The sequence below is a fragment of the Elephas maximus genome, chromosome 25, assembly GCF_024166365.1.
Source record: "Elephas maximus indicus isolate mEleMax1 chromosome 25, mEleMax1 primary haplotype, whole genome shotgun sequence".
NCBI classification, from domain to species: domain Eukaryota; kingdom Metazoa; phylum Chordata; class Mammalia; order Proboscidea; family Elephantidae; genus Elephas; species Elephas maximus.
Genome location: NC_064843.1, coordinates 42,196,663 through 42,218,659, shown reverse-complemented (window position 1 = coordinate 42,218,659; position 21,997 = coordinate 42,196,663). Strand labels below are relative to the sequence as shown.

General features: G+C 40.7%; 1 protein-coding gene across 3 annotated transcripts in view; it reads right to left on the bottom strand.

Annotated features, from left to right (window-relative positions):
• ATRN (attractin) overlaps window positions 1-21,997 on the bottom strand; it is a 214,129-nt gene that overhangs the window by 21,353 nt on the left and 170,779 nt on the right. For 2 of the 3 annotated variants that reach the window (XM_049869254.1, XM_049869251.1), the window contains exon 26: window positions 9,689-9,767. In XM_049869254.1, coding sequence (XP_049725211.1) covers window positions 9,689-9,767 — 79 coding nt within the window. Of the gene's footprint in view, window positions 1-9,688; window positions 9,768-10,229; window positions 21,946-21,997 lie in introns of those variants that run through there. The other variant, XM_049869253.1, reaches the window with a different exon arrangement.

Here is a 21,997-nt window from a genome sequence, read left to right as displayed (position 1 = left end):
GCCAGATGCAGAATATAAGAAACTAATTTGCCGAATGCTTCAAGACATCAGGGATGACCTCATAAATGAAATAAGCCAATCTACAGAAAAAGCCAAGGAACACACTGATAAAGCAGTTGAAGAAATCAAAAAGATTATTAAAGAACATAGTGGAAAAATTAATAAGCTGCAAGAATCCACAGAGAGACAGCATTCAGAAATCCAAAAGATTAACAGTAAAATTACAGAACTAAACAACTCAATAGCAAGTCAGAGGAGCAGAATTGAGCAACTGGAATGCAGAGTGGGGGAGCTGGAGGATAAGGCAACTGACACCAATATAGTTAAAGAAAAATCAGATAAAAGAATTAAAAAAAAAAAATGAAGAAACCCTAAGAATCATGTGGGACTTTATCAAGAAGAACAACTTGCATGTGATTGGAGTTCCAGAACAAGGAGGGATAACAGAAAGTACAGACAGAATAGTTGAAGATCTGCTGGCAGAAAACTTCCCTGACATCATGAAAGACAAAAGGATATCTATCCAAGATGCTCATCGAACCCCATATAAGATTGATCCAAGAAGAAAATCACCAAGACATATTATCATCAAACTTGCCAAAACCAAAGATAAAGAGAAAATTTTAAAAGCAGCCAGGGTCTCCTACAAAGGAGAATCAATAAGAATAAGTTCAGACTACTCAGCAGAAACCATGCAGTCAAGAAGGCAATGGGATGGCATATAGAGAGCAATGAAGGAGAAAAACTGCCAGCCAAGGATCATTTATCCAGCAAAACTCTCTCTGAAATATGAAGGCGAAATTAAGATATTTACAGATAAACACAAGCTTAGAGAATTTGCAAAAACCAAACCAAAAAAAAAAAAACAAAAACCAAAGCTACAAGAAATACTAAGGGAAATTGGTCAGAAAATCAAAAACATCAGATAACAACACAACACAAGGTCACAGAACAGAACATCCTGATATCAACTCAAATAAGGAAATCACAAAAACAAATTAAGATTAATTTTAAAAAGAAAAAAATGCTCAAAACAGGGAATCATTGAAGTCATTATGTAAAAGATCACAATAATCAAAAAGAGGGACTAAATACAGGAGGCATAGAACTGCCATATGGTGACGAAAACAAGGCGATATAGGACGATACAAGTTAAGTTTTTACTTAGAAAAACAGGGGTAAATATTAAGGTAACCACAAAAAGGTCTAACAATTCCATAACTAAAAATAAAAACCAAGAAAAACATAACGACTCAGCAAACATAAATTCAACTGCTATAAAAACGAGGAACACACAATTTACAAAGAAGAATGTCTCAGCACAAAAAGTGGAAAAATGAAATTGTCAACAACACACACAAAAAGGCATCAAAATGACAGCACTAACTAAACACATACTTATCTATAATTACACTGAATGTAAATGGACTAAATGCACCAATAAAGAGACAGACAGACTGGATAAAGAAACACAATCCATCTATATGCTGCCTACAAGAGACACACCTTAGATTTAGAGACACAAACAAACTAAAACTCAAAGGATGGAAAAAAATACATCAACCAAACACCAATCAAAAAAGAGCAGGAGTAGCAATATTCATTTCTGACAAAATAGACTTCAAAGTTAAATCCACCACAAAGGATAAAGAAGGACACTACATAATGGTTAAAGGGACAATTTACCAGAAGATATAACCATATTAAATATTTATGCACCCAATGACAGGGCTGCAAGATACATAAAAACAAACTAACAGAACTGAAAAGTGAGATAGACACCTCCACAATTATAGTAGGAGACTTCAATACACCACTGTCAGAGAAGGATAGGACTTCTTTTTTCTTTCAATAGAGACATGGAAGACCTAATTGCCACAATCAACCAACTTGACCTCAGAGACCTATACAGAACACTCCACCAACAGCTGCAAAGTATACCTTTTTTCTACTGCACATGGAACACTCTCTAGAATAGATCACATATCAGATCATAAAACAAACCTTTGCAGAATCCAAAACATCGAAATATTACAAAGCATCTTCTCAGACCACAAGGCCATAAAAGTAGAAATCAGTAAGAGAAAAATCAGGGAAAAGAAATCAAATACTTGGAAACTGAACAATACCCTGATCAAAAAAGACTGGGTTATAGAAGACATTAAGGAGGGAATAAAGAAGTTCATAGAATGCAACAAGAATGAAAACACTTCCTATCAAAACCTCTGGGGCACAGCAAAAGCAGTGCTCAGAGGTCAATTTATATCGATAAATGCACACATACATAAAGAAGAAAGAGCCAAAACCAGAGAACTGTCCCTACAACTTGAACAAATAGAAAGTGAGCAACAAAAGAATCCATCAGGCACCAGAAGAAAACAAATAATAAAAATTAGAGCTGAACTAAATGAAATAGAGATCAGAAAGGCAATTCAAAGAATTAACAAAGCCAAAAGCTGGTTCTTTGAAAAAATTAACAAAATTGAAAAACCATTGGCCAGACTGACTAAAGAAATACAGGAAAGGCAACAAATAACCCGAATAAGAAACGAGAAGGGCCACATCACAACAGCCCCAACTGAAATTAAAAGAATCATATCAGATTATTACGAAAAATTGTACTCTAACAAATTTGTAAACCTAGAAGAAATGGATGAATTCCTAGAAAAACACTACCTACCTAAACTAACACAATCAGAAGTAGAACAACTAAATAGACCCATAACAAAAAAAGAGACTGAAAAGGTAATAAAAAAACTCCCAACAAAAAAAAAGCCCTGGCCAGGACAGCTTCACTGCAGAGTTCTACCAAACTTTCAGAGAAGAGTTAACACCACTACCACTAAAGGTATTTCAAAGCATAGAAAATGATGGAATACTACCTAACTCATTCTATGAAGCCACCATACCCCTGATACCAAAACCAGGTAAAGACACCACAAAAAAAGAAAATTACAGACCTATATCCCTCATGAACACAGATGCAAAAATCCTCAACAAAATTCTAGCCAATAGAATTCAACAACATATCAAAACAATAATCCACCATGACCAAGTGGGATTTATATCAGGTATGCAAGTTTGGTTTAATATTAGAAAAACCATTAATGTAATCCACCATATAAATAAAACAAAAGACAAAAACCACATGATCTTATCAATTGATGCAGAAAAGGCATTTGGCAAAGTCCAACACCCGTTCATGATAAAAACTCTCAGCAGAACAGGAATTGAAGGAAAATTCCTCAACGTAACAAAGGGCATCTATACAAAGCCAACAGCCAACATCATTCTAAATGGAGAGAGCCTGAAAGCATTTCCCTTGAGAACGGGAACCAGACAAGGAAGGATGCCCTTTATCACCGCTCTTATTCAACATTGTGCTAGAGGTCCTAGCCAGAGCAATTAGGCTAGATGAAGAAATAAAGGGCATTCAAACTGGCAAGGAAGAAGTAAAATTATCTCCATTTGCAGATGACATGATCGTATACAAAGAAAACCCTAAGGAATTCTCCAGAAAACTACTGAAACTAATAGTTCAGCAGAGTCTCAGGTTACAAGATAAACATACAAAAATCACTTGGATTCCTCTACATCATCAAAAAGGACATCGAAGAGGAAATCACCAAATTAATACCATTCACTGTAGCCCCCAAGAAGATGAAATACTTAGGAATAAATCTTACCAAAGATGTCAAAGACCTATACAAAGAAAACTACAAAGTACTAGTGCAAGAAACTAAAAGGGACCTACATAAGTGGAAAAACGTACCTTGCTCATGGATAGGAAGACTTAAAATAGTAAAAATGTCTATTTTACCAAAAGCCATCTATACATACGAAGCACTTCCGATCCAAATCCCAATGACATTTTTTCAAGTGATGCAGAAACAAATCACCAACTTCATATGGAAGGGAAAGAAGCCCCGGATAAGTAAAGCATTACTGAAAAAGAAGAAGAAAGTGGGAGGCCTCACTCTGCCTGATTTTAGAACATATTATACAGCCACAGTAGTCAAAACAGCCTGGTACTGGTACAACAACAGGCACATAGACCAATGGAACAGAATTGAGAACCCAGATATAAATCCATCCACATATGAGCAGCTGATATTTGACAAAGGCCCAGTGTCAGTTAATTGGGGGAAGGATAGTCTTTTTAACAAATGGTGCTGGCGTAACTGGATATCCATTTGCAAAAAAATGAAACAGGACCCATACCTCACACCATGCACAAAAACTAACTCCAAGTGGATCAAAGACCTAAACATAAAGACTAAAATGATAAAGATCATGGAAGAAAAAATAGGGACAAGCTTAGGAGCCCTAATACAAGGCATAAACAGAACACAAAACATTACCAAAAATGACGAAGAGAAACCAGATAACTGGGAGCTCCTAAAAATCAAACACCTATGCTCATCTAAAGACTTCACCCAAAGAGTAAAAAGACCACCTACAGATTGGGAAAAAATTTTCAGCTATGACATCTCTGACCAGCGCCTGATCTCTAAAATCTATATGATTCTGTTAAAACGCAACCACAAAAAGACAAACTACCCAATCAGAAAGTGGGCAAAGGATATGAACCCGTACTTCACTAAAGAAGATATTCAGGCAGCTAACAGACACATGAGAAAATGCTCTCGATCATTAGCCATTAGAGAAATGCAAATTAAAACTACGATGAGATTCCATCTCACTCCAACAAGCCTGGCATTAATCCTAAAAACACAAAATAATAAATGTTGGAGGGGCTGCGGAGAGACTGGAACTCTTATACACTGCTGGTGGGAATGTAAAATGGTACAACCACTTTGGAAATCTATCTGGCGTTTTCTTAAAAAGTTAGAAATAGAACTACCATACAACCCAGAAATTCCACTCCTCGGAATATACCCTAAAGAAATAAGAGCCTCTACACGAACAGATATATGCACACCCATGTTTATTGCAGCACTGCTTACAATAGCAAAAAGGTGGAAGCAACCAAGGTGTCCATCAACAGATGAATGGTTAAATAAATTACGGTATATTCACACAGTGGAATGCTACGCATCGATAAAGAACAGTGAGGGATCTGTGAAACATTTCATAACATGGAGGAACCTGGAAGGCATTATGCTGAGTGAAAGTAGTCAGATGCAAAAGGACAAACACTGTATAAGACCACTCTTATAAGTTCTTGAGAAACAGTATAAACTGAGAAGAAGACATTCTTTTGTGGTTACGAGAGGGGGGAGGGAGGGAGGGAGGGTGGGAAAGGGGCATTCACTAATTAGATAGTAGACGGGAACTACCTTAGGTGAAGGGAAAGACCACACAATACAGGGGAGGTCAGCACAACTGGACTAAGCCAACAGCAAAGAAGTTTCCTGAATAAACTGAATGGTTCGAAGGCCAGCGTAGCAGGGGCAGGGGTCTGGGGACCATGGTTTCAGGGGACATCTAAGTCAATTGGCATAAAAAAATCTATTAGGAAACATTCTGCATCCCACTTTGAAGAGGGGCATCTGGGGTCTTAAACGCTAACAAGCGGCCATCTAAGATGCATCAATTGGTCTCAACCCACCTGGATCAAAGGAGAATGAAGAACACCAAGGTCACACGATAACTATGAGCCCAAGAGACAGAAAGGGCCACATGAACTAGAGACTTACATCATCCTGAGACCAGAAGAACTAGATGGTGCCTGGCCACAACCGATGACTGCCCTGACAGGGAGCACAACAAAGAACCCCGGAGGGAGCAGGGGAACAGTGGGATGCAGACCCCAAATTCTTATAAAAAGACCAGACTCAATGGTCTGACTGATACTAGAAGAATCCCGGCGGTCATGGTCCCCAAACCTTCTCTTGGCCCAGGACAGGAACCATTCCCAAAGACTACTCATCAGACATGGAAGGGACTGCACAATGGGTTGGAGAGAGATGCTGATGAAGAGTGAGCTACTTGTATCAGGTGGACACTTGAGACTGTATTGGCATCTCCTGTCTGGAGGGGAGATGGGAGGGTAGAGAGGGTTAGAAACTGGCAAAACGGTCAGGAAAGGAGAGACTGGAAGGAGGGAGTGGGCTGACTCATTAGGGGGAGAGTAAATGGGAGTATGTAGTAAGGTGTATATAAGCTTATATGTGACAGACTGACTTGATTTGTAAACTTTCACTTAAAGCACAATAAAAATTATTTTTAAAAAATTCCTTTGATTTTTCTTCAAATATATTAGTGCCAAGTGCTTTATCTTAAAGTTCAGATATTCTGCCTTCTACTTGCTCAAATCTGCTCCTCTGACTTTCTTTTGAGTTGTCTCCTTTGGTAATTTTATTGTAAATCTTCTGAATTTCTGATTGTTGTCTGTCTATGGATTTTTCCAGCTTATTAAATTTTTCATTTTGTTCCTGAATAATCTTTTTAACTTACCTGTGTGTTCCTTGGCTTGTTCTGCATATTGCCTGATTTCCTTCCCGATGTCTTGAAGGGTTCTGTATATTATCTTTTGTATTCTGCTTCTGGTAATTCCAGGAAGGCACTTTTATCTAGAAGGTCCCTTGTTTTGAGAGCTTGTTGAAGCGATCATGGTCTGTTTCTTTACGTGACTTGATATTGACTATTGTCTCTGAGCCATTTCCATAAGTTATGTTATGTTTGCTTACTGTGTGGCAGCTTCTTGCTTTGTTTGTTTTGATATGCCCAAATGGGTTGCCTGAGTGAAAGAGCTTGATTATTTTCGCCTTTGGAGCTCTGACGTCCTGTTCCCAGATGTCTAGAGCTGTTATCAGGTATATCAGTCTAGGAGTCCATTCACTTGTCTTGTATGAATTCAGCTGAGGTGTACAGGTAGGTGATCACCAAGTGTGTGGTTCAGGCTCTGTCTTACAGTCCTAGAGGGGCAAGGGTGATTGGTGTACGCACCGGTATATGGTTGCAGCAGGGGGTCACACTCTGAACAAGGCAGGGGGCTGAGAATCGTCCCCCACGTGTCTCTGAGGAAAGCATGTCCCTGTTCCTTAGAGCATACACGTGGGTGGGTTCTACAGATGGACCATGGGCACCAAGTGTTTTCGGTTGCAAGGACTTGGAGGTACCAGTTATCCTTAGACCCCTGTTGCGGGTGGCTGGGTGACCTGAGTTGAGCCATCAGTCCTTAGGCCTCTGATGTCGGTAGGTGAGGACTGTGTTTAATATGCAAAGCCGTGTCAAACATCAAGCACCCTCCTCTCTGCCACACACCTGAAACAGCTGTGGTTTGCCAACAAGGGCCTATTCTCCTGAAATAGGCCCACACAGGTCCATGCAGAGGGGAAAGGTACTCAAAGTCCACGGACCATTTATGCCTGTACAGGAGCCGCTTCTGTCCTGAGCTCCCCCGGTTAGTGGAGCTGGCAAATAATCTTTTCCTACAGTTGCAATTTATTTCTTCTCCAATGCCGGGAGGATGGCTCTAGGTGCTGAACAAGGCCTATCTCAGGTCCTGGGAAGTCAGCCGCTAAAGCTGGCTTGAAGGGAAGGGGACGCGGTAAAATATATGCAGGTACTTAGCTTTTGCCGAGAGCGCCGTTCTTCCATGGTTCCGGAGGTGTAAGCAGGCTGTGTGGCTGGCTGTTTCTCCCTGAGGAACCTGCAGCCGAATGCTAGTACCAGCCCGCAGCAGCTGCTCCTGGGAATGGTGCCTGAGAGCTCCCTGCAATTCAGGTCCGGTAACTCCTCTCTGCTTCTGAACTGTCTCTTCTGCCCCCTGCCCATCAGTCATTTTCTAACCTGGCCTTTGATGTTCAGGGATCCTAGCTTATCATAAATATACTCATTTCACTTGTTTTTTCAGGTCTTTGTTGTAAGAGGGCTCGCTGGAGGTGTCTGTCTATTCTGCCATCTTGGCCCCGGCTCCCCTAGGTTTTATTTTTACTTACTGATATATTGTATTCTAGTAGGGTTTCTAATATTAAATGATCCTTTATTGTTGCACATATATTCATTACGCGACTGGCCTTTATTTTTTATTTGTTGTTATTGAGAATATAAACAGCAGAACATAACAATTTAACAATTTCTACACAATTACATTCTTTACATTGATCATATTCTTCAAGTTGTGTAACCATATCAGCATTCTTGTCCATAAAATGAATTAGGAATATTATAAGGTTTATATATTTTCCTTACTCTGGAATGGCTTATATATTTTAGAAATAATTAATTCTCATAAGCAACCAAGGAGAAACAGACTGTTACTATCTTCATAAACTTACCTCAGTCATGAAACTGTCTGGGTCTAATTCAATTTCCTTCCCTGATTATTGGTTTATTGTAGTTTCCAATTTCTTTTTTACTCCCTCTGGATAACTTATTAGTTTTCCAGGCTTACGGGAATCCTGGTGGCATAGTGGTTAAGTGCTACGGCTGCTAATCAAAAGGTTGGCAGTTCGAATCCACTAGGCGCTCCCTGGAAACTCTATGGGGCAGTTCTACTCTGTCATACAGGGTCGCTAGCAGTCGGAATCGACTTGAAGGCACTGGGTTTGGTTTTGGATAACTTATTTTTTTTTAGGACTCTGTATAATTCATTGGGGTTCTCAAATGTATCAGACACAGAGCTATTAAAAAAACCCCTCTGTGAGTGACGATTGCAAATATTATGAATGTGATTAATGTCACTGAATTCTACATGTAAAAAACATTGAAATGGCAACTGTTTTGTTATATCTATACTCACCACAATTAAAAAAAAAAACCCCAAATCCTCTGAATATGTTGTTTATCCCCTGAATTTCAAACACAAGGATAATAATGAGGATGCGGCATTTCAACTGTGATAACATCACCCTTGAGTGGGTCAGAGAAGGTGGCATCACGGCCTATAGGGCGGCCAGGCCTGCAGCCTCCTGTAACCCTGTGAGAGACACCAACGTTGTACAAGTAGGTGCTGAACGTGTGAGAGCTGTGATTTTTAGATACTCCCATTCTCTTAATTTGTCTATACATTTTATATAGAAAGAGGCATGAGTCTCTACAGAAAACCAAGAAGTGTTCCCTTAGCAACAATGCAACTGACATGACTGGAAGAGACAAAGTAAAAGCACAAGTGAAAGTCTCAAAAGACTAAGCTTTTACGTTGTACTTTTAACCAAGTTTATTTGAAGTTGTCTCAATCGTAAATGTTTGCTTGGCTCATTGATGCCGCTTTGCAATGGAGCTCTGGAACAAAATCAAGATTCATATTAAAACATAAAACTCAAGTAAAAACTTAACTGGACACACACTGATCTTTCCTTGAATAATGAGAAGCTTTGCAGGTGACTAAATGGCTGATTCCAGCCACCTTCTCATGAAAGGCTTTTAGGAAGGCTGTGCCAAATCAAGTGCTGGATGTGGCCCTGTTAATAAGCGCTCAGAGCTCCCACTTCGAGTGTCAAGACTCAGGATTTTGGTAGGAAGAACACACCTGGCATCTATAAGTCAATACTAGAATTTCCTTTAAAAAAAAGTTAAAATCCTATAGAATTAATTAGACTCTGTAGAACTAATCAAAGTCTACTGACTCTAAACTGCAGAAAGGGTAGCACTAGTCTAACTGTGGATAAATCTATCAATCAGTTGCCACAAAATAGCTAAAACTGACTTGCTTAAGAGAAAAAGAAAAGGAAAAAAAGCTGTTACAAGAATTCTTTAATCTTCATCCATTGAGGCTTACCTCTCTACGCCGGGAGGCCCAACAACTTTGTTTGATCTTCCAAACCACAGCCGCCACCAGGAGCAAAGAGAGGAAACAACTGTGAGAAAGTAAAGTACCAAGTTATTATCCCAGCCCTGGATCACTGTCTTCCACACCTCAGGCCAGGCCGGGAAATAATCCCAAAACACCAACTCCAAGCTCCTTTCTGATGAGTCATTACGACAATGGCATGGTTCACAGGAAGCAAAGTGTAACAAGTCTTTGGTAAGCTGACCTGACCTCTAAACTGTGTTATCCCTACAAAGCACGCAGAGCCCTGACCTCCTCTGGGCCTTCATCAGAATGGCCTATCACGGTTTATCCCAAATAAGAAAAATAATCCTATTACAAGAAATAACAAGCATGCTACATAACCCAGTCAGCAGACAGTAAAATTAAAAAAAAAAAAAAAGAGAAGTTATTAGAGTAACAATTAACTTTTCATGCAGAAGAAATACATTTTCATATAATATATATAATATATAATTATATATATATGTATGTGTGTATATATATTATATATATATATGCATGCACACACACACAAATTACAGTGAAACTTGTGAGAGCCGACTGACTTCTTGTTCCAGGTCTTGCAAAGTTTTCTGCCTTTGACAGGATGCAGTCTTACCACTTTTCTACCACTCTCTCTTAGTGGAAAATATTTGCGTTTTCCTTCTCTGACAGGTTTCTACCTTACAAAGCTTTTGCAGGTTTTACTGTATATCTTCCCATAGAACAGAATGAAACACTGGCCAGTCCTGAAGCATCCTCACAGTCGTTGCTATGTTTGAGCCCACGGTTGCAGACACTATGTCAATCCATTCTGTTGAGGGTCTTCCTCTTTTTCACTGACGCTCCATTTTACCAAGCATGATGTCTCTTGGTAAAAGACTTCTCCAGGGACTGGTCCCTCCTGATAACATGTCCAAAGTATGTGAGATGAAGTCTTGCCATCCTTGCTTCTAATGAGCATTCTGGCTGTACTTCTTCCAAGACAGGTTTGTTTGTTCTTCTGGTACTCCATGATATATTATTCAATGTTCTTTGCCAACACCACAACTCAAAGATGTCAACTGTTCTTCAGTCTTCCTTATTCATTGCACAGCTTCTGCATGCATATGAGGTGACTGAAAACAACATGGCTTGGGTCAGACACATCTTAGTCGTGTCAAGGTGACATCTTTGCTTTTTAACGCTTTAAAGAGAACTCTTGCAGCAGATTTACCCAATGCAATGTGCCACCTGATTTCCTGACTGCTGCTTCCATGGGTGTTAATTGTGGATCCAAGCAAAACGAAATCCTTGACAATTTCAATATTTTCTGCATTTATCGTGATGTTGCTTATTGGTCCAATTGTGAGGATTTTTGTTTTATGTTGAAGCATAATCCATACTGAAGGCTGTGGTCTTTGATCTCCATCAATAAGTGCTTTAAGTCCTCTTCACTTTCAGCAAGCAAAGTTGTGTCAACTGCATAACACAGGTTGTTTATGAGTCTTCCTCTAATCCTGATGCCCCGTTCCTCATATAGTCCAGCTTCTCGGGTTATTTGCTCAGCATACAGACTGAATAAGTACGGTGAAATGACACAACCCTGATGCACACCCTTTCCTGACTTTAAACCACACAGTATCCTTTTGATCTGTTCGAACGACTGCCTCTTAGTCTATGTATAGGTGCCTCATGAGCACAATTCAATTAAGTGTTCTGGAATTCCCATTTTTCACAATGTTATCCATAATTTGTTATGATCCACACAGTCGAATGCCTTTGCATAGTCAATAAAACACAAGTAAACATCTTTCTGGTATTCCTGCTTTCAGCCAGGATCCATCTGACATCAGCAGTGATATCCCTCATTCCATGTCCTCTTCTGAATCTGGCTTGAACTTCTGGCAGTTCCCTGTCGATGTACTGTTGTAACTGCTTTTGAATGATCTTCAGCAAAATCTCGTGTGTGATATTGATATTGTTTGATAATTTCCGCATTCTGCTGGATCTCCTTCCTTTGGAACGGGTATGAATATGGAGATCTCTTCCAGTCGGTTGGCCAGGTAGCTATCTTCCAATTTTCTTGGCATAGATGAGTGAGCACCTCCAGCCACTGCATCCATTTGTTTAAACATCTCAATTGGTATTCCGTCAATTCCTGGAGCCTTGTTTTTCACCAATGCCTTCAGTGCAGCTTGGACCTCTTCCTTCAGTACTATCGGTTCTTGATCATATGCTACCTCCTGAAATGGTTGAACGTCGAATAATTCTTTTTGGTACAGTGACTCTGTGTATTCCTTTCATCTTCTTTTGATGCATCCATGATCTGTTCTGTGAAATACGATGTTATGTGATTTGAATATCGTGCGAACACCAGATTACAGGCAGTGCCCAGGTTACAAACGTCTGACTTACGGACAACTCATAGTTAAGTATGGACTGTCATAAAGCCTATTATATTAAAAATTTGAGTTAAATATAATGGTTCATAATAATGAACATATGTACTACTTTGTGATGCTCTTGAAAACACTGTGTGGTTTGGAAGTGTTTCTTAAGTGTTTTATATGCATAGAACAGTGAAATATGTACTATGACAAACATTGACTGACATTAAATAAGAACTATATGTACCTGTTCTAATTTACCTACAAATCTGACTTCAAGATAGACTTAGGAACAGATCTCGTTCGTAAGCTGGGGACTGCCTGTACATGTGTTATGTGTGGGAAGCTGTTGTGTTTGCTATGTCCGGTTATGTCTGTTACATTCTGTTCTCTGACCGGAATTTCTGAACTCCATTATAACCTCATGGGACCACAGGCGTATATGGGGTCAGACATGGCCTGAATGGACATTATGTGGTGCATGATTGTATTTTTTTTTTTATTTAATAGAATATATCCAAAATGACCAAACTCAAGCCAATAACTTTCTTAATAGGAGAGAATAACTCTCAGTGGTGTTACAAATGCAAATGATTTCAACATTCTATAAACCAGATGTTCAATCGTTTGAAATAGACCAAAAAGAATGACTGACTTCAGTTTAAATGGAAGAAAGAGCTTAACAAATAAACCTCTTAGCTAACTTCGTAAGTAATTTTAAAACTGGCATTTTTACACCTAAATTGTAAAGGCAGCTCCCCTCAGAACATGTATCCAAAGCATACATACAGACATGAGGCTCCCTAGCCCGTGTCACTGGCACTGTCTTGTTGACCTCTGCATTTGCAGGATAGAGTCAGCTTGGTGAATGGTAGCCTCAGTGCACCCAGCACAGACACCGAGGCAGCCCTCCCAGGCTGGCTGGAGAAAGACACTCTGAAGTCCTAGGAAGGCTGAACTTCTGCCCTCTCACAAGCAGAAACATCAAGGTGTCTGCAGGTTACCACTTCCCTAAGATGCACAAGAGTGCAGACACCTTCCATGGGTACCCTGGCAAAACAGGCAGGGGTTCCACTGGGCCACCACTCAGTGCATTGCCTTCAGTTTCCATCTTGCTGGGCCTCTGCGGTCGCTGACACTGCCAAGCCTTCCTCCAAGCTAACAGTATAGACTTTTCACTGAATCAATACTGATTGGGCCAGGTCCTGTTTTAGGCACATGGAATATATCAAGGAATAGAACATCCCTGTTCCCGTGAATTACATTCCAGCAGGTGGAAACAAACAGAAGCAAAACAAATAGGCAAATTAGAGAGCATGTCAGTAGTAGCCAATGCTACAGAAATCAGAACGGTCAGAATGGGGCTTACTGAGAAGGTGCCATTTGAGCAGAGACTTGGAGGAGGCATGGTGAAAGGCAGCTCAGCTGATGTCTGCAGAAATACACCTAGGCAAAGGGGCCAGCTAGTGCAAAGCCTGGAAGCAAGGACCTGACTGGGAATGCTTGAGGACCCACAGGGCGCCAGCAAAGCTAAGTGATGTGAGTGGTGCCAGAGATGAAGGCAGAGAGGTAAGGAGGTAAAGGGGAGAGAGGGGAGGAGCAGGTCGTGTAGCATGTAACGCCTGCAGGCATTATGAGGGTTATGGACTTTACTGAGAGGAGGAACCACTGCAGGATTTTGAGTAGAGAGCTGTCATGGTCTAACTTAGGCTCAGAAAACCACTAGGGTAGCAATGGCAGAAACACGGAGACCTGTAGTCCAGGTAAAAGACGACGGTGGCTCAAACAAGGGTGGTGGTAGTGGGGGTGTGAAAAGCACTCTGGAATTGGACATAATTTGAAGGACAAGGCAACAGAATTTTCCTGATGGACTAGAAGGGTGGACTTGTCATCCACTAGATGGAATGTTCTTGGTATAGCAGGTGCAAAGAGATAGCGGATCAAGAGTCCAGTTTCGGCTAGGCTGTGCTCTGAGGTATCTTCCAGACAGCCAAGGGGAGGTGCTGTGGGCAGATAAACAAGCCTGGAAGCTGCTACAAAATTCGGGATGAAGATTTGCACTGGGGAATCATCAGCATATAGATGGTATTTGAAGCAGTAAACCTGGATGAGGTCACCAAGGGAGTGAACACAGATAGGGACGAATGCCCCTGGGGAGGCATCCCAACACTGAGAAGCTGGGGAGAACTGCAATAACCAGTAAAGGAGTCTGAAAAGAGCAACCTCTCTCAGTCTTTCTTCATTTCCATGCATGACCCCTGATTTTTGTAATTTTTATTTTAAAAGATAAACACAGCTATTGTATTATTAGGTGGCATCCATTTGGTTCTGACTCATAGTGACCCTACATACAATAGAATGAAACCTTGCCAGGTCCTACACCATCCGCACAATCACTGGTATGCTTGAGCCCATCGTTGTAGCCACTGTGTGCCAAATCATCTCATTGAGGGTCTTCTTCTTTTTTGCTGACCCTTTACTTTACCAAGCATGATGTCCTTCTCCAGGGATTGGTCGCTCCTGAAAACATACCCAAAGTATGTGAGACAAAGTCTCACCATCTTTGTTCCTAAGGAGCATTCTGGGTGTACTTCCATGACAAATTTGTTTGTTCTTCTGCCAGTCCGTGGTACAGTCAATATTCCTTGCCAACACCATAATTCAAAGGTGTCAATTCTTTGTTCTTCCTTATTCATTGTCCAGCTTCCACACAGGTATGAGGTGACTGAAAATACCATGGCCTGGGGTCAGGTGCACCTTAGTCCTGAAAGTGACATCTTTGCTTTTTAACGCTTTCAAGAGGTGTTTTGCAGCAGATTTGCCCAATGCAGTATGTCGTTTGATTTCCTGACTGCCATTTCCATGGGCGTTAATTGTGGATCGAAATAAAATGAAATCCTTGATAACTTCAATCTTTTCTCCATTTATCATGATGTTGCTTACTGGTACAGTTGGGAGGATTTTTGTTTTCTTTATGTTAAGGTGTAATCCATACTGAAGGCTCTAGTCTTTGATTTTCATCAATAAGTGCTTCAAGTCCTCTTCACTTTTAGCAAGCAAGGTGTGTCACCTGCATAATGCAGGTTGTTCATGAGTCTTCCTCCAATTCTGATGCCCCGTTCTTCACATAGTCCAGCTTCTTGGATTATTTGCTCAGCATACAGATTGAGTAAGTATAGTGAAAGGACAAAACCCTGATGCACATCTTTCCTGATTTTAAACCACGCAGTATCTCCTTGCTCTGTCGGGAACGACTGCTTCTTGGTCTATATACAGGTTCCTTATGAGCACAATTAAGTGTTTTGGAATTTCCCTCCTTCGCAATGTTATTCATAATTTGTTATGATCCACACAGTCAAATGCCTTTGCATAGCCAATAAAACACATTCTCTGCTTTCTCTGGCATTCTCTGCTTTCAGCCAAGATCCATCTGACATCAGCAATGATATCCCTCATTCCATGTCCTCTTCTGAATCTGGCTTGAATTTCTGGCAGTTTCCCATCGATGTACTGCTGTAACCGCTTTTGAATTATCTTCAGCAAAATTTTACTTGTGTGTGATGTTAATGATACTGTTCCATAATTTTTGCACTCGACTGCATCACTTTTCTTTGGAATGAGCCAATATGGATCTCTTCCAGTTGGTTGGTAGCTGTCTTCCAAATTTCTTGGCACACATGAGTGAGCACCTCTAGTCACTGCATCTGTTTGCTGAAACATCTCAATTGGTATTCCATCAAATCCTGGAGCCTTGTTTTTCGCCAGTGCCTTCAGTGCAGCATGGACTTCTTCCTTCAATACCCTGTGTCACGGACTTGATTATGTCCTCCCCAAAATGTATCAATTTGGCTGGGCCATGATTCCCAGTATTGTGTGGTTGTACTCCATTTTGTGATTGTAATTTTATGTTAAAGAGGATTAGGGTGGGATTGCAACACCCTTATTAAGGTCACATCCCTGCTCCAATGTAAATGGAGTTTCCCTGGGGTGTGGCCTGCACCGCCTTTTATCTCACAAGAGATAAAAGGGAAGCAAGCAGAGGGTTGGGGACCTCATACCAAGAAAGCAGCACCACGAGCAGAGGGTGTCCTTCGGACCTGGGGTCTCTGCGCCTGAAATGCTCCTCGACCAGGGGAAGACTGATGACAAGGAATCTTCCTCTAGAGCAGACAAAGAAAGCTGTCCCCTGGAGCTGACACCCTGAATTTGGACTTGTAACCTACTAGACTGTGAGAGAATAAACTTCTCTTTGTTAAAGCCATCTGCTTGTGGTACTTCTGTTAGAGCAGCACTAGATTACTAAAACACCCTGGGTTCTTGATCATATGCTACCTTCTGAAGTGGATGAACGTTGACCAATTCTTTCTGGTACAGTGACTCTGTGTATCTCTTCCATCATCTTTTGATGCTTTCTGTGTCATTCAATATTTTGCCCATAAATTCTTCAAAATTGCAACTTGAGGCTTTTTTTTTTTTTTAAATTTCAATTCTTTCAACTTGAGAAATGCCAAGCATGTTTTGGTTTTTTAATTTCAGGTCTCTCATAATAATTTGTCTTCTCGAGCTACCCTTTGAAATCTTCTGTTCAGCTCTTTTACTTCACCATTTCTTCCATTTGCTTTAGATGCTCTACGTTCAAGAGTAAGTTCAAGAATCTCTTCTGACATCCATTTTGGTCTTTTCTTTCTTTCCTGTCTTTTTAATGACCTTTTGCTTTCTTTATGTATGATGTCCTTGATGTCCACAACTTGACTGGTCTTTGGTCACTGGTGTTATCAATGCATCGAATCTATTCTTGAGATTGTCTCTAAATTCAGGTGAGGCATACTCAAGGTGGTACTTTGGCTTTTGTGGACTTGTTTTAATTTTCTCCAGCTTCAACTTGAACTTGCACATGAGTGGCTGATGGTCTGTTCCACAGCTGAACTGATGATACCGAGCTTCTCCATCATCTCTCACCACAGATGTAGTCAATTTGACTCCTATATATTGCATCCGGTGAGGTCCACGTGTATACCAAAAACAAACTCACTGCCATCAAGTCAGTTCCGATTCATAGCGACCCTATAGGACAGAGGAGAACTGCCCCATAGAGTTTCCAAGGAATGCCTGGTGGATTCAAACTGCCGACCTTTCGGTTAGCAGACGTAGTTCTTAACCACTACACCACCAGGGTTTCTTCCATGTGTATAGACACCGTTTATGTTGTTGAAAAAAGGTATTAGCAATGAGGAAGTTGTTGATCTTGCAAAATGACGCGATCTCCGGCATCATTTCTATCACCAAGGCCATTATTTCCCAACCACTGATCCTTCTTGTGTCCAACTTTCGCATTCCAATCATCGGTAATTGTCAGTGCATTTTGATTACATGTTTGATCAATTTCAGACTGCAGAAGCTGGTAAAAATCTTCAATTTCTTTATCTTTGGCCTTAGAGGTTGGTATGTAAATTTGAATAATAGTCTTATTAACTGGTCTCCCTTGTAGGTGTACGAATATTATCCTATCACCGACAGAGTTGTACTTCAGGATATACCTTGAAATGTTCTTTTTGATGATGAAAATGATGACATTCCTCTTCAATTTGCCATTGCCAGCACAGCTAGATCATATTATTGTCCGATTCAAAATGGCCGATACCAGCCCATTTCAGCTCACTAATATCTAGGATATCAATATTCATGCATTCCATTTCGTTTTTGATGACTTCCCATTTTCCTACATTCATACTTCGTACATTCCAGGTTCTGATTATTCATGGATGCTTGCAGCTGTTTCTTCTCATTTTGAGTCATGCCACATCAGCAAATGAAGGTCCTAAAAGCTTGGCTCTATCCACATCATTATGGTCAACTCAAATCAGCATGGAAGGCTACGAAGCCAGTGTGCACAGCTTCTAAGTTGGGGAGTCAAGAGACTGCTGCATATAGGTGAGTACAGAGCTGGTCATGGGTGTGGCGGATGTGAGGACTGTGTTGTTACTCAGAAGCTTCTCTTGGGACTACCTCAATGCAGCTGGAAAACAATACTCAGACGGTGTGTGCTCCACCACCACCCTCATCCCCATGCCTACGTGGGGCTTCCATCTTCCCGTTGAAAGAGCCAACAACCCAGTTCTTTCTACTTGTTCCAGCTACGAGAAATGACACAACAGCACGCTAACACACAGCGATTGCTCCCTCAAAGCCAATATGCACATGATTCTTCTAGGGTAATACAATGACAAATTTACCAGTTATTTCAAAAAAGGTGGCACTTACCAATACCCTTCCCTTCTTTTCCTACAAATAGTTTGGGCACAGGTAGGACTGAAACTCAATGTTCATCTTACTGTAGCCCCTCATCACTTTTCTGTACTTCTCAATATAGGTGTAATTCAAGAAAACATGTTATAACACGGAAATTATCAAACATACACAAAAATAGAGAACAACCTGGTGAACTCCTATATGTCCTTTACTCAGCCTCAACAATTACTGACATTTTACCAATGTCATTCAACATTAGGACAACTTAGCTCTGTACCTAAGGAGAAAAACAGGAATCCTTTGGCCTTTTTGTTCTAAACCTGTCCATGTTTGTCTGAGGGCTGCACTTTCCTGAGACTATTCTGAAAAATCCATGCTGTGATTCTAGGTCCTTCTTCCCAACTGTTGTATACGTTTTTTGAAAACGTGTCTGAGGGCTCAGTGTTCAGGGGTATCTGTTTTTTCTCACCAGCTTAACTGGAATTGCAAAGCTAGAATTATATTTTTGAGAGCATCCCAACCTGGCTCCATCTTTTTTCCTTCCAGAGGGTGAACCTACTAAAGAATGGCTCCACTTTCCCGCCCCCGCCAAGTCTAGCCTTCCTAAAACTAAGTACACATGTCCTGGCCTAGCCTTGACCTTCGGGCTAGTCTGCAAGCAGAAAAACAGCTGCCTCTTTCCAAGTGCCTGTGATTTGCACTTCACTAGCCTTCCTGGTCAGAATTAGGTTCAGAGGGGCAGGATTCCACATCACTTCTACCTTCTGGAAAAGGAAATGGCCAAAAATTCATAGTTTTGTCAAAATGTCTGCTGTGAACTTGGCATGACTTTCAGTGCAAATTCAGATAACTAAAAACTTTAGGAAAACATTGTATATCTTGCCTACGTCAGGAATTCTCATCATATTTCTTCCTTCTGGGTAGGTGGTGTGACACTTTCATAACATCACCTCTATTTTTCTTTCTTTTTATCCTCACCCAGTCCTGCCCTCTAAGGCATCTCTAACCCCAGCTACACAGATTTGGAGAGTGTTAATCTGTCTCTCCTCCTCTTACTAAGTCATCATTTAGACCAACAGTAGCATATCATTTCCCAGACTACGAAGCCCTTTCACATACATTACTTCATTTGATTCTCAGGACAAACAAGTGAGTCGGTCTCATTATTTCGTTTTTTATACACAAGGCTCCTATTTGAGTATGAAGAAACATCTCATTAAGACACAAAGGTAATCATGGATTAGGAGCTGCAGTTTACTTCACTGTGCCCTGAGTCTGGAAGTACTGTTTCCAACTCACCTCACAACGATTTTTGTCATTTGAATCATTAAGCTTCCCCTCGCCCTCCCCTAATTCTCTTTTCTATGTTATATGCGCTGCTTGTTCTTTAGAGTACTTAGGATTATCTGGACACCTTTCCCCTCTCCCTTATAGGTTTCATTTAAATCTTTTTGGATCTGGTTAACTTACCCCTGGGCAATTATTTTCTTCCCCAAGCTCATGGAAAGAACTCTATATTCTCAGCTAAAAAGTCCATCATTTCTAGTTCTTGAACACAGTCCAGAAAAACTGAAGTCAGATTCTTTTCCAAAGGCTCAAACTTCAAAAGGGAGAAGTGATGAAAAGACCTTTTATCTTTGTTTATTACACAAGAGCCCATGGTCCCTAAAGATGCTTCTCTGATCATTTCTGATGGTGCTATTCAGGCTCCTGCCAATCAACAGAAGCAGCCAGTCCTCTCTGGGTTGGTATGTGGCAGCTGGGTTCTCTCATTCCATACATGTTCCAAGAATATAGCACATGTGCTAATTGGTACTACTGAGTTAGCGTATGGCCTCTGCATCCCCTTAAAAGTGAGCCATCAAATAGCACCACTAGTCTTTTTTCCCGAGAGGCTGGGGCCATTAGAGAGATTCATATCAAAACCACAATGAGATACCATTTTACTCCCACTAGGATGGCTATGATGTACAAACAAACAAACAAAACCCAGAAAATAACAAATGCTGACAAGGATGTGGAGATACTGGAATCCTTATACACTGCTGCAAAATGTTACAGCTGCTGTGGAAAAGAGTTTGCGGTTCCTCAAAAAGTTATACATGGTTCTATGATATGACGCAGCAATTCCACTCCCAGGTGTATCCCCAAGTGACTTCAAAGTAGTGACACAAACAGATACATGTATACATGTACACCAATGTTCACTGCAGGATTATTCACAATAACCAAAGGTAGAAACAACCTAAATATCCATCAAAAGATTAATCGATATACAATATATGGTACACACATACAATGGAATACTACTCAGCCACAAAGAGGAATGAAGTCCTGACACATGCTACAACATGAATAAACCTTGAAAACATTACATGGAGTGAAATAAGTCAGTCACAAAAGGACAACTACTATATGATTTTATTGTGGGACTGAGGCATATTCAAAATGGGTCCTCCCCGCTAAGGACTCTGGGATTGAGCAAGAGTGACTGGACAGTAAGTAGCCCTGTCCCATAGTTAGCCAGGAACATCAGCCAGACTCTCCACAGCTACAGCTACTGATTAACTGTCTTTAAGTGCAAATCCAGCCATCAATTAGTAAAATAAACTCTCTAGGACCATCACTCCCTCCCCACTCCCGGACTTCACTTTCCCTTCCACCTATGCTTCCCCTGCAGCGCGGGTGTCATATTCCTTTCCCCCTTTGGAACTCACCCACTCTTTGAGTATACTAGTGTTAGAATAAAGGCCCCTTGGTGCGCACAAATACTGTAACATAGGCAACTGTCAAATCTTCTCAGCTAGTTCTGGAACTCAGTGCTGTCCTCTGTACATAGGTTTCCCCTCATTAAAAGCCTTTAGTCCAATCAACCTAGCTTTTACTGCCTCTTTTTTTGGAATCTGAACCTTTGCAGGGGAGTTTTGGGACTGTTCCACCGGCCATGACTCCACCCTCCATTTTGGTATTGCCTCAATGGCTAGCTTGGTGGGACACTATCACTCAAATATGGAATAACAAGAATAGACAAATGTTTACAGACTAAAGTTTATTAGTGGTTACCAGGGGCGGGAGGGATAGGGAAAAGGGGATCCATTGTTTAGGAAGCAGTGAGTTTCTGTTTACGGTGATGGGAAATTTGGCAATGAATACAGGTGATGGTTGCACACGACTAACGTAATTGATGCCGCTAAACTGTACAGCTGAAAAATGTTGAACTGGCAAGTGCTGTGTTACATACATTCTTGTAACAATTAAAAAAATGTTTCTGTATTATATAATTAACCCAAAGTTACAACCTAGAATTTCAATCCCAGAAAACTGCTACCTAGGTGGTCAGTGGATAGCTGTGGGAGAATAGTCACAGGCATCTAGCAGAACCCTAAAGCACCCAGCTCTCATAGAAACTGGAACTACAAAGCTGCCAGGAGCTGAGGCCATGCTCATATCCCCTCAGCTGTCCAACACATTCTGTCTCTTCTTTCTCTCTCTCTCCAATTCTCTAAATACAACTTCAACTGTATCCACAAGTTAATATTTTCTTCATCATTCAGCTGAAACTGTTTTGAGTCCTCATCTTCTACAGTAGGACATCAATAGATTGAACTAAAAAACCAAGACAGAGCATAAGCATAAAGTGGTGAAAAACAGATAAAAC